At 36.2% G+C, this 16,565-nt stretch overlaps 1 protein-coding gene across 1 annotated transcript in view; it reads right to left on the reverse strand.

Annotated features, from left to right (window-relative positions):
* The window catches only part of ANKS1B (ankyrin repeat and sterile alpha motif domain containing 1B), a 434,784-nt gene that overhangs the window by 318,666 nt on the left and 99,553 nt on the right, over window positions 1–16,565 (reverse strand). The window contains exon 9 of the mRNA XM_026123167.2: window positions 10,041–10,181. Within this exon, the coding sequence (XP_025978952.1) occupies window positions 10,041–10,181 (141 nt within the window). The remainder of the gene's footprint in view (window positions 1–10,040; window positions 10,182–16,565) is intronic.

The raw sequence follows: 16,565 nt of genomic DNA on the forward strand, positions 1-16,565 counted from the left end.
GAACCAAGACTGATTATTCTTTCTGTAATTGGAAAGTGAGTAGGACATTTACATTCTACAGCAATATAAATAATTATCACCATCCTAGCTAGAAAAAACATAAAACATGGCATTCCTCATTTCCCAGCTGCAATGCCTTTCAAGCAATCAGTAGAGGCCTTAAAGTCAAAAGGCTTACTTAGCTAGAACTGGCAGATCATATTTTCTATCAATAAACAGATCCAACATACCTTACCATGAAAATATACAGTGATGTAGTCTCACATACTTCCTTTCAATATCTCAAATATGGAGCAGTCTTGACCTCACTTTCATTTTCTTTGACTTCTGATTTATGAATTCATACTAGCTTTGATTAATAGTGGTGGAATGATTAATAGTGGGGAAAGTAATAACAGTTTCAGATTTTATGAAACTCTTAGCCTTAGATTGGGTTTGCATTTTGGTTGATAAATGAATTTCTCCTCATAAGGTTCTGGATGTATGGAAGCCCAAATGGGATTAAGAACATTAATGCTTATGCTTAAGTATGTGTACATAACTTGTTGAATCAGGGCTTATGTCCCTTTCAGCCTCAATATAATGAGTACTGGCAATAAAAACAGTTTTCAGTGAAATATAACAGCCAGACATAGCAGTAAACCCTAGGCATGCAATTTCCTTTGTACAGTAGGAAAGGATTCACCATTACACACTACAAGAGGAATCTTTCTAAATACTCAATTGTAAGTCAGGTCCAGGGAAAAATGAGGTTCTATCAATTTTACAGACTTCTCCAGGGTTTTACTCTCGCTGTTCTCTGAAGCCATGAATTTCCCTGCTACTAAAAACTCATGAAGAAAAAAAATCTCTCACAGTTTTCAGCGTTAGTCTGTCAGTGGCTGTGAGATATATTTTATTTGTACTAAAAAAAAAAAAAAAAAACCAAACAAAAAAAAAAAGGAAAAAAGCTGCTAGGCTCATAAAAAAGTCCCAAAATGTCCAAGTGCCTTAAAACAGCCCTTGATAGTTATATGCTCAAGAGCTGCTACCTTATCATAGCATGACTTAATGACTAATCCCTTTAGTAGTCTCAGTGCCCAGATACCAGCAACGAACTGATCTCTTTACTCCAGATACCTCAAATACCAGTCTCCTTGTCCATAAGCTCTTTTCCTCTCATTACTGTCCTGGGAACAACAAAGTATATATGATAGCTTTTATTCACAAAAACGTAATATTGAACAGTAAACCCAGTTTGGTCAGATTAACCAAGATCTTCTAAGTAAGGTTTCAATTTTCAACAGACTATTTTAATATTTCTGTTATGAAGCAGCTGAAGTTCAAGCATGAGTTTTTATTGCAAAGTGAACTTTCATGTACTAAAATATTTGCTATGCCTTATTGCTATCTATTTGCTGTGCAATTCAAATCCAGTACTGAAAGCAAAAACATTCCCTGAAAATGTCTAATTCTGGTTAACACAAAATTGCAAACCACAAAGTAAAAAAAAAATTTTATAGTATTTAAGAACTTCTCACCTGATCAGTGTGCCATATTTCAGTTAGGAATGTGGAAATGTCCAATTCAGCATCAGTTTGTACATGAATTTGAATATCTTTAATAATTATTCAAGTCCATCTCAAAAACCAGTATGGTAATCAGTACTTCAGATGATTTTTGACATAATAGCTCCAGTATTGTTTCACACATCTCTTCTTTCTCAGTCTCACTATACAATTTTGCTCTGTTGCCAGAGGCAACATGGACCAACAATGGACCCAGATTTACTCACCCCTGGACAATGATAGCCATTCTGTGACAAAGAGTAATTCACAGAACTAAAGAAAATAGTCATTTCTAAAATTTTAAAGAAGTAAGCTCATTTGAGCTCACAAGTCTATATTTTTATATAGAATTATAACATAGATTTTTAGACAGGATTATATGGAAGAGAGCTCTGGAAGTCATGTAGTCCAACCTTTTAGTCAAAGCACGGCTATCTTCACCACTACCTTAGGTTGCTCTAGGCCTTGTCCAGTCAATAATGAAAATATCCACAGATCAGTACTTTACAACCTCTCTGGTTACATTATATACCTGTCTAGTGGTACCTAGATTGTAATACTAGTACAGTAGAAATGCATATGCCACAGGACAGCTGAAATCATGGGCAACTGGAAAGTCATATTAGAAATGAAGAAGCTACATACTACATGCAAGAACAAAATGCCTTCATTCCTTAAAATAAAATCAGAAAATGTAGCATAGCACTAAAATAAGCCACAATTTTTTCAATATACTTATTTCCCATCACTGTTCACAGCAGGGTATAATCATCACCTGCTGATTCTTTCTAGGCAGAATACATATCACACTTTTCAGTAGCTCCTTCAGTGTGTGGGTGGCATGTTCCTGAAATTACCAATAAAACTTCAGCTTACTGCAGAAGAGACAACACTAAATCAAGAGTTTAACAGAAACAAAAATTTTATCAGTAATATAGCTTTCCACACCCACCCCATTCAAATAAACTCATCATTCAACTTAGTAAATTAGGAAAAGAAAAAATAATTTAATCACATTTTTCACTAACGGTTAGAAATTATAGGAAAATATTACAAATTATGTAACAGTCTTATTCTGAATATTCATATTTCAGGTATATTTACACCAAAGAGTTTTCCTGGCTAACGATTGTCCCTGAAAGATAATTCTCTCTCTACCATCTCTATAACATTACCTATCAAACTAGTCCATGCAAATTACCCCCTGCACACTTTGGAAAAAATGTACTGGAATTCTGTGCTGTGCACTAGTGATTGCAAATAAAATGTTATAAAGATAATTTCACTTTTCAAAGATCATATATTCTTACAGTTATTGTGATTATAATTATTTACATATTGACACCAGGTTAATGTAAAAAAGCAAAAAAACCTATTTTTTAATAATTTCAGATATGAATTACAATATTTGTAAGAAAACAAGCAATTAGGGTAAAAAAAAACTTTATGTATTCTGTCTTCAAATCTTAAAGCTCTCTCTCCCTATCTGTTTTTATATTACTCCCTGTAGAAATTATATTTCACATGTCAAAGATGTGACCTTCTGCATCCATTCAACAAACCTATCTTTAAGTAGTGTCAAGATAGATGGATAATTAAGTCAGATATAATTTGTGTAACACTTTGGGGGAGGGGGGAATAATTGGGCTAATAGCCTATGAAGTATGATAAGTAGATGCCATAAAAAAAATCTTAAAAGACTTGGATTTGTGCTTCCTGCAATAGAAAAGGTGAAGCTTCTAGACAAGTAAGCAGTGGTACAACATTGTTAAAATACAGAAGCAGAATCTTTCTTTTTGCAGCTACATTTGGAAAAACTTAAGAAGATGAAATCTGCCAACACAGAAAGGAAGACTACAGAAAAGATAGAAGATAATGAATGCATGAATAAGATTTTTAACTCTGAGTTAACAGAGAAAAGACTAGTTATAAGATGTCATGCAGGAAGAATCAGGTATATTTTAGCCAGGAACCGGCATGCAGATGCAGGGGGAAAAAAAAAAAAAAAAAAAAAGACAGAAATTATTTCCAGGTGATGATTTCAGGGTCAATGAAGGAAGTTGGTCTTGGTCACTGCTCAGTGAGTACGAAAGATGGCCTTGGGACTTTTGGACAATAGAATGAAATCAAAGTTCATTTTGGCCGCATTGATCTAGACAGTAACAACTAGATATACAAAGAATAGTGTATGTCAAAGAACAACAGTGCATATTAGGCATCACTTTTGTTAAATTTGGGTTAATTTGCCAGCACTTAAGAGAGAAAAGAGTTATAAAAGCCCAATCCAGATTCTCTCTTTTTTCATATCTTAGCAGTACAAGTGATGGAATCAAGCTGCTGAATTTTCAGTGGTGCAGCAATATGATGTCAATCCAAGAAACTCAGTTGTAACAATAACACATAATAATGTCAGTACTCAATCACTCACTCTAACTTGAACTTAACATTTCCTTTACATCCTGAGGATGTTTCTGGTGATGACTTTAACTATAAGATCCACCAAAGAAGATAACAGGTTTCCTGCTCTGTAACATATAAGTTAGATAGCACCACAAGACTTTCTAATGTTGGTGAACTTCAATGCTGCGTAAATATTAGCCAGATATGTTTCTTTATCAGTCCAATTTGAAATGCACTTCTACTGAATGCACTGAGAGATGAAGTTGTCAGTAAAGTGAGGGATGACAGAAGTTCTTGGGTACAACTTATTCAAACACTTTAGCCACTAATAGGCTGTAATGGCCCTGTCTACCCTCACCCAGGGCCTCCAGTGGGCCCAGGAGTCCAATTTCAGCTCAGTCCTGGGCCTTCAGTCCCTTTCTGAATTAGGCTATAAGGGTGCTCGTGTCCAGCTCAGCCACAGCTGTGCCCCTGCCTGGCCACAGACTCCACTGATTTGGACCCTGATCTGAGGACTCACTTCCTGGTTTGACTTTGGACCTGTCTCATCACTGTAGACCAGCCTGGTGATCACTGGACTGTTTCTGGCCCTGGTTAACCTTATCAGACCTAATCCTGACTCCGACCTGCAGACTGACATCTCAGCTTGAACTTGGCCCTGCCTTATCACCATGAATTTGCCTGATAATCTGGACTCTTGGTTGAACCTGGCTGTAACGCCCAGGGCCTGCCCTGCTCCATCACTGGGGTGGTGGAACAGGGCCCTGGCTGGCAAGGCCCCTTTAAGCTCCTGGCTCACTGGCCCACAGGGAGGAGCCAGCCCTCACTGCTCCCTGGCAACGGTCCATAATAAACATATTTCCTTTGACTAAAGCAGCATATTCCAAATATATGAAACTGTAGTTTTTATTCCATTTTCTTTTTTGACTAGTATGTACTGAATGCTTCTCTACTAAAGGGCAGAACTTAGTGAGTGTCTAGCTCATCTGTACACATACAAGAAAACCCAAGCTTTGCCTTTGCTAAGGCATAGTTTGCAGCCAGCTTTTTTATTCCAGCATGCCTTGAAGTTTTCTTAAAGTGTTTTCCTGAATGTTAGTTTATGTTAAAATAAGGTAGACCCAAAGGCGCTTGAAGTTTTCTTAAAGTGTTTTCCTGAATGTTAGTTTATGTTAAAATAAGGTAGACCCAAAGGCGCTTGAACCCTTGTGCCCAAAATACACTACGCAGATAGAGGCCCCCTGCCTTCCCTGGGAATTTGTGATCCAATAGCTCTTTTTGTCCTCAGAAAATGCCTCAGACACCTACGGGATGAGGTTCCTTCCAGGATATAGGGGAAACGGCTAGCTATGTTTGTTTGCTTGCTTGCTTGCTTGTTTGTTTTAAACTAAGCTGGTAGTGACATGCCTGTCTTGTAGAAAATAATACAGGAGCACTCACTGGAGATGTGATCAAGGTTCAGTTTCCTCCTGTTTTAGAGATTCAAATCCACAGCTTGTATCTACTATTAGATTATAGGCTGTTCTGATACAGCAGTACTTTCAAACCTTCTTGAAGCTCTATTGCTATGCTGAAAAGATTTCAGTATGAGTTAGAGCAGATGAAAAGAAAGTACCTCAAAATGACCATAACTCTGTAGTCTTCTGCTTAGGACACTCCACATAAACTGTCATAAATATACACAAACATAGAGCAGGAACAGAATCTAGATTCTCTTTATCTAAAAGTCAAAGGGATGAATCCTGACTCAACCTAAATTTGCTGTTCTTGCCTCTGTGAGGACAGAAACTTATCTCTGTTCACTCACTAAGCAAAGGCAGTGTGGCAAAGTGCCTGAACGATAACAAGAGAACAGTAAGACTCAGATTGGCCTGGAGAAATTAATCAGAAAGAAGCAGATTGGGATGAAAAACTTGTTGAAACTTGGGCAAAGTTAGGGAAGGAAAGTTAGTTGGAGGCTGTATTTCAGAGGAGTCAATCTCCTATTCCCACAATAGAAGTGCCACTGGTTGAAAAATAGGACCTGTGGCACATTTAGTGAATAATTGACAGTCTGACTGCAAGCTAGGCTGTGGCCCTATACCTATAGTTAGACTGTAGCTATCACTACAATATACAGAAATGGCAGATGACAGTGTGGTGGTACAGTCTAACAATCTGATTCTATGGCTAGCAATCTCAGAAGGCTTGTAGCCAAATCAGTCTCTGTGCTGAAGTCTCTGTTCCTACATTCTTCACTGCTACTGCTATCTGCACAGCAATCATTCCTTCAGCTGCAGCATAAACAAAGCTGTACTGTCAACCCAGTTATCTGTAGAACTCGGTAGTGGTAGCCTATGTTTCTTTGGAGATGCTCCTATATACCTGTTAACTTGATTACAATACTTCAACCTCTAAACTTTCCTGTTCTATATTTAGCTGAATTATCACTCTCTGATAAACTTATGCTCAAGTTCTTCATGGCCAATGATGATGACACTCCATTACTTCCAGCTGTATATCATTAGCAGGCGTTGCTCAAATATATTTTGGTAGGATCATATCTCAGTTTTATTTCCAATACTTACCTACCTGGCATAGCAAGATCTCTCCAACTAAATGTTATACTTTGTCACTTAACTCCTATTTTTGTGGCTACTCTGAGAGAAAACTGTATATGAAATATCGTATTCTTTTATTCCCGCTCTTGCACAGAAGAATGCTCATTAGCAGCATATTTTTGTGATGGCTAAGAAATGCAACTACTAAAGCATTAAAAATCTTGGTGGATACTGCAGAAAGATTTTACAAGGACTAGAGATCCATGGGAGAGGGGCTAGTATCATCATACCATTTATAAAAGTTTTGTCTCAGTTTAACAGACATGTCACTGCAAAGTAAAGAGTTTCCAACAAAGCCTGTGATGCTAGAATTTTAGAGTGCTTTGGAAATAGAATATATAGAACTTTTGTTTTTTACATCTTTGAAAGCTTTCAAAATTGTTTTCATTCTATTTTCTTCTATTTAAGAGTATTTGAAATTCTGGAATCTATAGAAGATAGTTATTCAGCTATACAGGTGGAGCAAAGATTTTTCTCTTGCATTGGCTGAGTGCCAGAGTATACAAAATTGGCAATTTCCTAAAAAAGGGGTTTTTAGATATAAAATATCTGTTAATAAAAGTCAACATTTTTCACAGAAATGTGTATACCAGTTTTGGAAAGGATGGAATTTCTCCTCAAAAAGAAAGGTTCATTACAGGAAACCAACAACCACACATTAACCTGGAACATGGAACATCATAAAACTACAAATGGAATTCCCTCTCTGCTAAACTAAGAAAAAGCATTTGAACTTCGGTCTCCTCAGATCCATCTGGGTATCCTTGCTATCTGACTTTTGATTATTTTGGGGATGGATGAATCTGGTTGTCAGCTTCATTCTGATGTTAAACTGGGCAACCTAAAACACTGAAATTTTTACAAGACATGTAAAGAATTTTCTATCGAGCTCTTCTAGGACTCTACTGCTTGTGAGACTGTGAAAGAGAGATGCTTATGCCACTTCTGAAAGTACCTGTATTACGACTGTGATAAGTTTTAAATGATATTTGCAGAACAGATTACACAGATCTTAGTATATAGCCCTTTATAAAACAACATTAACAGGCACAGTATAGACAGAAATTAGACAGTGCATGTTCAGAGTATATCCAGCCAACCTCTTTTCCATAACTACAATAAAGAAATCAAATATGTCATGGAGATCAACTGCTCTGCCATATTAAATACTGTTAGCTCATTGGGTCACATATAGACACTGCTGTCATCTCACCTAAAATTCACTTTCTTATTTACCATTATACCTCTCACTGTGTATATAAACTACAAATCAATGTTCATGATTATTCTCCTTTGATGTTCAAACATAGTATATTTATATAACTATAAAATCTATTTTTGATTAGAAAAGAACTGGAAAAGTGAAATAGTGATTGGTGTTCAAGAGTAATTGACAGACCGTTTTCCCAATTTTGGGCTCTGTAGAAGAGTGTGCCTTTTAACACATGATGTCAAGTACCCTTATTTCATTTTTTCTTCATGATAAAATCTGCTTTTTCTGACATGTTAGTGGACTGACATATGGGATATCAGAAACATATCTTTTCATACCTTTACCTAAAAAATACTGGAGCAGATTGTATATATAATAACTTGTCAAGCCAATTCAAGATATTGGTTTTAGACTGAGGTCAATAATTTGTGTACTGGTTCCCTTAGAAAAAAAATATTCTCTGCTGCATTCTGAAGTAAATGTGATAGATACAATGAATTACCTAATAGCCTGAAAGATTGAAAACAGCAATGGCAAATACATTTTTTTAACTGAATTCACCCCTTTACAATTTGGAGAATTTTCACTATGTAATTTCTTTCTTCTGTAAGAAAGAAAAACAGGGAAAAACAAAACCATCTCAGTCTTGAAGTTTTATGGAGAGAACAAATCTACAAAGGCATTTTGTCATTTCATGAAAGAACAATGTCTATATACTCTTTGTTTTGTATCCATAATTAAAAATATTGTTAGTTCTTAGAGTATGGAGGCTGAGTTATCATAAAGTTGAGTTTAAAATTTAAATACAAAGAATCAAAGTAATTCAGGAGTCACTATCTTAAAACTTACATCTTTCATTATAAGAGATACCAACCAACAAAGCTAACTTTATTCCATTTTACAAATGCATTCCTCAATATTATAACACTCTTTGCACATATCTTACATTAAAAAAAGACAAGGAAAATATATTTTTTTAATTATGAAATCACTTTAAATGTCACATATGTTCATCACTGGAAAGTTTAACAAGTAATTAAACCATAACCATTTAAGAAATATTTTTGAAACAAATTCTTAAAAATGAGGAGCTAGTAGCTAGTGTGCTCCTATTATAAAGCCAGATAACTCCTACAGCACTACACCTTGCCAACTGTCTAAAATGATAGATAGCATGAAGTAGAAAACATCTACTGAAATGGGAAAGAAATACAAAAGCTGCTTATAAAAAGATAGGGCAGTGCTCATTGTTATTCAAGTACATTAGTTGCCATATCCTGTTTTCATTGACTGCAGTGGAAGCTTTACCATTGACTTCAAACAGGTGCAAGTCCCACTGGACCAAAGGGAATAAAACATACAGTCACAGTATGAAAGCAACACTGTATAAAGGATGGTGAGACAGGATATGTAATTTCAATCTGGTACACAGGAATCTGACCAAAGCTATTTAAATGAAGTGCCAAGTAAGGATGCAACTGAAAAAACAGTCATTTCTAAAAAGAAATTTGGCAGGCCTACATTCAATGCTACAAGAAAAGAGCAGGAAAGATATAACAGAAATGAGAGAGCTAAAATATAGTGGAGAGAGAGAACAAGGGGGACCCTGAAGCAGTAAGAAGTATCATCCTGTTCTGTAGCAATACGATACCACTTGTTCAGGACACAGCTGTTGGCATGTCTTGGTAGATACTGCAGCCTGATCTGTTCCAAGAATTATTGGGATTTAGATGGAAGTATATTACCCATCTTTATTTATTTTTCTCTGTAGCATCGTGAACATTTGAAAATGTTTGGGGACTTTTTTTGGACTTACATAATCTTCAAAGAGAAGTCTTAGGCTATATTATTACATCAGTTGAGAGAGTTATGCATTATGTCCTCAATTAATTCTATAAAGAAAATAGCTGAGATGTCATTATATTAATTAGAAGCTGGTCAAAAATAGAGTGCATATCCCAAAGGAAACCACAGGACTGCAAAATTTCATTCCAGCCTGAATCAGAAGGAAATGCTATACAACAAAAAAACTGTCTGTCTAAAATGGTGGTAATAAACATGAAATTATCTCAGTAATAAACTCAGCCGGATGAATATTATACCTGGATGACCGAATCTCAACATTTAATTTTAACACTGGATTTTAAAATTAAAATAAAGACCAAAGATAACATTTTTGAAATGAATAAGAAAAAAATAGAAACGATTGTAACAGGTAAGACAAACAAGAGATTGAGAGGCTATCCTAATAATTTTTATGATAAAAAGGTAAACATATACCTGTGCAAGAATGGGGAATCCGAGGTTCCTGCATCCATTACAAGGTGTTAATGCCTCCCATAAACCTGAAGGACCACAAGTATTTTCACCTGCTTCATCTTCTTCTTCCTCTCTCGGTGACAGACACATTGAAGAAGGCCTCTGTGCATAAAGAAGAAGTACTTTCAAATTAAACACACTCATAAAGAAACATTTTACTTAATGAAAAGATGAACTGAAAAAATTCACATTTATAAATGCCAATAGATAAACTGCTATTTTAATGCAGTGCAGCAACAACTGCTCAAATATTAATGTTGAGTTACCTGCAATTATACTTTAAATATGAATGAACATAATAACATATATCAAAAAATATACTTATTTTCTTCATTACTAGGTAATTGGCAACTTCATATATTCATATTCATAGTTCATATTACCTTGCATTATGTTACTTTAAAGCTTGTTTTATTAAGTTTAGGATAGCCCAGAAAGAATGAAAACCAATTTTTTTAATGAAATTTACTGCCCCTCAAAGGAAATAATATAAGCTAAGGGGATCTTAATTTAATATTCACCTAATGCATTCAGAAAGCAAAAATAAAACTGTACTACATTTGCTTGGATCAGCCCAGGGTTTCTGCAGGAAAAAGATACATTCAATCAAAATTTGAGATTTCATTTTTTACTTGAATTTAACAAACATGTTGGCTTACTTTGTATGGCAAATATTTTATTTAAAAGTAACCTGTCCTACATTATCACCTCAGCCGGAATGGATGGAAGGTTCTAGAAGAAGTCTTTCAGTCCTGAGCACTAATGCTCCCATACCGGCCTCAGTGATAAGGGAATTAACCTTATTTTTGTTTTAAAAAGTATTCTAATATTCTAGGATAGGCAGAAACAGAAAGAGTAACCACTTTCCATTTATTTATGTATGTTAATTTGCTACACAGGATAGCCCAACCCCAACTGAATGAATTTCAATGGCAACTTTTATTGATTTCAGGAAGAAAAGGAGGAGAAGACATAAGCCAGTGATGAACGATTTTAAGAATCTCATGTTAAAAAGAAAGTTATAACAACAATAAATTGCAAGTTTTACTCCCGTCTGAATTCAACACCACAGATAATTACTTTGTCCATATTTAAACTGGAATATGTAATAGCTGTTCTAGCCTGCTTGGTATTTGGTTTTGCAGCTTACCTGATATTCAAAAAGTAAATGGTAACTTCAAGAATGCCTGTTTGTCTTAAATAATCCTTCAGAATTGTGATTTTGTGTGAGCAACAGGGCTGACCACAGCTATTAACATAAGTGAGGGCACAGCACAGACAGGTGCTAACTGAAATTCTGCAACATCTGAGAGTCATTTAACCTTTGACCCATTTGCTAACTTTTTAGGCACAAATGGCCATACCAGCATCACTTAAGAAGAGTAAATACTTCTAAATTCTAGTACAGCTCACTCCCCAAAGATGAGAAAGACGATAAGTCCGTCTTCACTAGTCTGATTCCCCTCATTTAGAAAAAGTTGGCTCCTTTGTTGCAGACATGATAAATCTAGCCACGTCTTTTAAAGTTTTTATGTGGATTTATTTACTTTTTATTTTAAAAGTCAATTTCTAAAACATTCTTAGCGTGATATTTCATGAGGTTATTTTGACAGTCAAGTAGTACCACAGAATGTGTTGCCATAGCAACCAGTATTCTTACAAGGATTATTAACAGGGCTGGGTTAATGCTGCAGAGTGTGGGTCATGAAGGAATATTATCGTTATACACTTGCATAGACAAAAGAAGCAGACTAGCGGTCTTTCCAATCTATTTATGATACCATCTTCCATCGTGTTTGCCCTATGTTTATATTTTAAATCTCAAAATTGTTGTACTACAGAATAAAGAGCTTCTTGCCCCCTGGAGCAAAAAGCAACACACTACAGCAGTGCTAGGTACAGGAAAGCATGTAACACACACAGCTGTGGCCTGGGAAGTCAATATAAATGAATGAAGATGAAAGTCACAGAAAAAAGTATAGTCAATGCACCTTCTAAAAGTAAAAAAATACACACACTGTCAGAGAAAATTTGTTAACACAACTAAAGGAGGATGAATAATGAAAATGGATACATTTGAATCATTCAGGGAAGAACTTATGACTATTTATGTGTTTTTTATTGTATGACTATTCTAATGTGTTACAGAAACACATTAGAAAATACCATAGCTAAAATATTATTGAACAACAGAAAAATTGCATATATAAGCAGTATGAAAGAGAGATATATCATTTATATTATATGTAATGTATATCAACAGCCTAAAATAGACTGGGGATCATGGGAATTTGAATTAGTGCCATCAACATGAATGAGAAGAAATGGAGACTATTGTATAGTCAGATCTCCTGATCCCGTAGAAAAGGACAAACAGATGTCAAAGCTCATTAGAAAGCTGTTTAGAATAAATTGACTAGTACTCTTACACAACTAGGCTATCCATGTATGGATAGCATGATACATGCTAATATACAGACTACTGCAGGGGCAGCAACTAGGATTGGCTCTTTCATATTGGATGGCTGATTTCTGTCTTCTTCTTGCCTAGATTTCTGCTTCTGCTATTGCTAAAGCACTGAAAAAGACACATTAGGATAAACGTATGTGAAGGGGACAAGAAGCAGCTATCACTATCAGCTTTCTCACAGACCCCCACTGCCAGAAGCCCAGTTGTTAGCAAATGACAGGCACAAAGGGATATGTAGCAGTAACTGCAGGGAAAGACAGTTGCAAAAAGAAGGGAAGGAGTTAATAGCTGCATGAGGGAAAGGAGACTCAGAAATCCCTCAAATGGAATAGACTGGGTTTGCATATCCTAGGGAAATGAGGGCAGCTGGGAGAGACAGATGAGATACAGAAAGACCTACAAGACATCCACAGACCTCACACTGTCACACAGGCCCCTGAAACTCCTACCCAGACCACCCAATTTCCTGCTGTCCTCCCCCAGCCTTCATTCCTTTCTCATAACTTGCTCACTTTTCTGCTCTGTGGTAAAATTTAATTTTGCCTCCTCCAAGATCCTTCGGACACCAAAATCTAATTCTTTGTATGCTGCTGGGAAGCCTTGAGATAGGTCTCTGGGGAGAGGTTTAGTGAAACATAAGTTATTTATGCCCCCTCCTCATCAAAAAGAAATAAATAAAGAGACAGGAAGAGATCTCTTCTGTCACCAAAAAAAAAAAAAAAAAAAAAAAAAAAAAAAAAAAGATGCAATTGAAAACCTCTTATACATGCCAGTGTGTACCCAAAAAAGAAACAGCAAAAGTAGTTAGAAAATACCACCTAGATCACAGCTGCTAAATCAATTGAATTTTACATTAAGAAATGGTGATGTCAACATAAACTGTAATACTAAGCTTCGAAAAGGTCAACCCTGCCTAAGCTAAAAGAAGCATAAGCATCAGCACCACATATCTTCAAAACAGATGGAAAACTTTAGATGATATTATACATGATTTGCAAAAAAGAATAATTGGTAGGGCAATCACAAGGGACTGGCACAGAATAAAAGATTTAATAAAAGAGCTATGATTTTCACTGGAACACTGAGATAAGTATTAAAAATTGCTTATAGCAGTAAAAGACTAATACAATTTCTCTATATGTAAAAGAGAAATAATAATAAAAGAGACTAATAATATAGCAGTGAGAGACTAGTAAGATCAAGAGTAAGGTCATTGGACCATTACAATGGTGGCAAGCTTCCTTTTGACTTCACTGGGCCCAACACGTCACTTCTGATTTTCCTAGCTGATGAGCATTTAGATTATGTCTTTGAAAATTTAGGCATGGAAGTCTTCATTGTTATTTCTCCATCTGCACAAAAGGCAGAATTTGTCCGGTAGGAAACTTCAGACTGAAACATGCTTTATCCTGTAAACAGGCTCTCTGTTCATCTGGTGTATTTACGTAAGTGAGATTGGCTATCACAACTTGACATCTCTCTCCCGATCTAAGAGAAGAAGCTAATACTCAGCAACAGACAGGACAAAGAACACACAGGAAAAAAGCAGTGAAAGTCTGCTCTGCTCTTAAAAGTCAACAGGAAAAGAAAAAGAGAGCACCTTTAATCTTAACTATTACTCAAGAGCTACGAAGTTCATAGCTCAGGAAACTTTATGCCATGTACAAAATAGTCCAAAGTTTTGGCCTTCCTTAACACATATCACAACAATTTCATAAGTACGACAAGAACTCATTACCTAGACAAGTTTTCCCCATGAATACAATAAATCCTATAAAACCTCTTATTTCCTTTTATTCTCTATTTTTTCTTGGTTTTTAATGAAACTTGGTCTCTGCTTTTGGCTTGACATTTGCAGCAGCCCTTGCTAGACAAAATGTGATTTAATCCCCTGGTTTCGGGAGTGAGAGGAGACTTTTCTGTTTAGTCCAGTGAAATCTAAAACCAAACATCACACTCTTTATTTATTTATTGTATCTCTGTTTTAGCATAATTGACATCCATTTGCAGAAGCACAGTAAATACTCTTTCAGTCAGTATCCACTAAAACAAGATAGGAGCAGAAAAAACTGTCAAAGATACAAAATACTAGGACTTTTACCATTTGATATTGCATCACAGTTTTGGACACTAATGTTAACTTTTTGTCTATCTTACAGCATATCACATTTGAAGAAAAATAAGCAAACACTCTACTGTGATTATTACTACAGTTACTGTGCTGAAGTTATGGATTGCCAGGCATGCAGAACTCCGTCATTTGAACACAAGCCTGGAGTTTAGGATTATTTTAAAATAGCCAGTAATTTTACATTCTTTTATCTCGCCTCTCAGAAATGTAGCAACAAAGCTGAAATCAAACCTTCCTCTGGAAGGCATCATTCTGGTTACAGAAGGCAAAAAGCAACCACATGTTTGATAGGCTTACTAATACCACTCTGCCTGGAACAATTAAGTCAATAGGAGGTTTCTTCTGAGCAAACAATTTGACAGTCATAAGGCCATGCAAATATTTCATATGATCCTACCCACAGGATTATACAGGCATGCTTTTACCAGTGCTTTGCCAGGTCCCAAAGATATTTAATTATGTTGTGAAGTAAAAATTAAAGAAAAAAACTTTATTAGTCTAATTTTACATTATATTGAGTAAGGAACTAATAAAAGGGGAAATCGTTTCTTAATATCCACTACAAATTATGCTGAGCAGGTTGCTTTCTGCCTTTGCTGTTCCCAGCTGCTGTGGTAGTTAAGATGACAGAGAAGGAAATCAAGAGCTGGGATAGTTTTCTGCTCTCAGTGCTCCCCCTCCTGGTGCCCAGGCCACACGGAGGAGAAAACAGTCTCGACTGCAGAAGAGAAACAAGCAGGATTTGGGAATGAAATACAACACGATCACTTATAATTTTTCCACAGCAGGATCCCTACATTAACCTAACATACATTTCTAGGATTCAGTAAGGATTCTGACATGAACAACATTCATTTACAAGATATACATCATTTCTTATAGGTGGAACAACTGTGAAACGTTTTGGTGGCCTGCGCACACCTTTCCCACCTCCCCCAAGGCACCCTTCTGCCTGCTTGGTGTTTTTCCATTTGCCATCATCACTATCTTGTCCTCCTTCTTACATTGCAGGCCTGCAGCCATTCTCCCCGGATGCCAGAGGCAGCAGTGGCCATCAGGCCTCAGCAAATATGCTCCTAGTTGACTTCTCTTTCACCATATCCTCGCTATGAGTGTGGGTAGAGTTTGATCGCACCTTCTGCATCCAGCAAGGGAATGCCAGAAGAACAAGGGTGGTTTTGTACTTAAAAGCAGCTGAACATTGGAGAAGTGTATTTGGAATCTGCCACTGTCCTCTGTGTGATGCTGGGCATGTCATTTAAACTTCTCAGAGATGGTCGCTAAGTCTGTGTTCCTCATTTTCTGGCTATATTGAAATCCTGAAGGCCAATTTGTAGAAGTGCTGGGCTACACCAGAAATCAGCATGAGATACTCTGTGACCATTTCAGTGGTATATGAGGCTCTAAAAAATCAAGCTCTAGCAGTCCCGAATAGCGAGAATCTTGACCTCTACACCACTGTACATCAGCCAAGCTGAGTATGGCCGTATTTTCTCATTAGGACTCTGCAAAAACATATTTGTCTGAAGCAGTCAAATGCTTTGAACTCAAGCACAGTCTGCAGTTCAGTGGGGAAGTGCTACAGACCCCTATCATGATGAGCAGGCCAGAAATTAATCATTCCATCTTCAGAGCACAACCTGAGAGTACGCAGTAAATATACTGTAGCATTAGATGACAAGTAATATGATAGTACAACATGGAATCGTTAGTTAGTTTTAAGATATACACTCAATAAGGCAAACACTAAATAAGGCAAAAATGAAAAATGAGATTGTAAAATGCATGACTACATCTTAATTTGATTCAAAACAGGACCACACATTTTAATCTTTTAATCCATGCATGTAACATAAATAATGACAAGACACTTCTGATCCTGTGT

Source organism: Dromaius novaehollandiae, chromosome 1 (assembly GCF_036370855.1).
Source record: "Dromaius novaehollandiae isolate bDroNov1 chromosome 1, bDroNov1.hap1, whole genome shotgun sequence".
NCBI lineage: Eukaryota > Metazoa > Chordata > Aves > Casuariiformes > Dromaiidae > Dromaius > Dromaius novaehollandiae.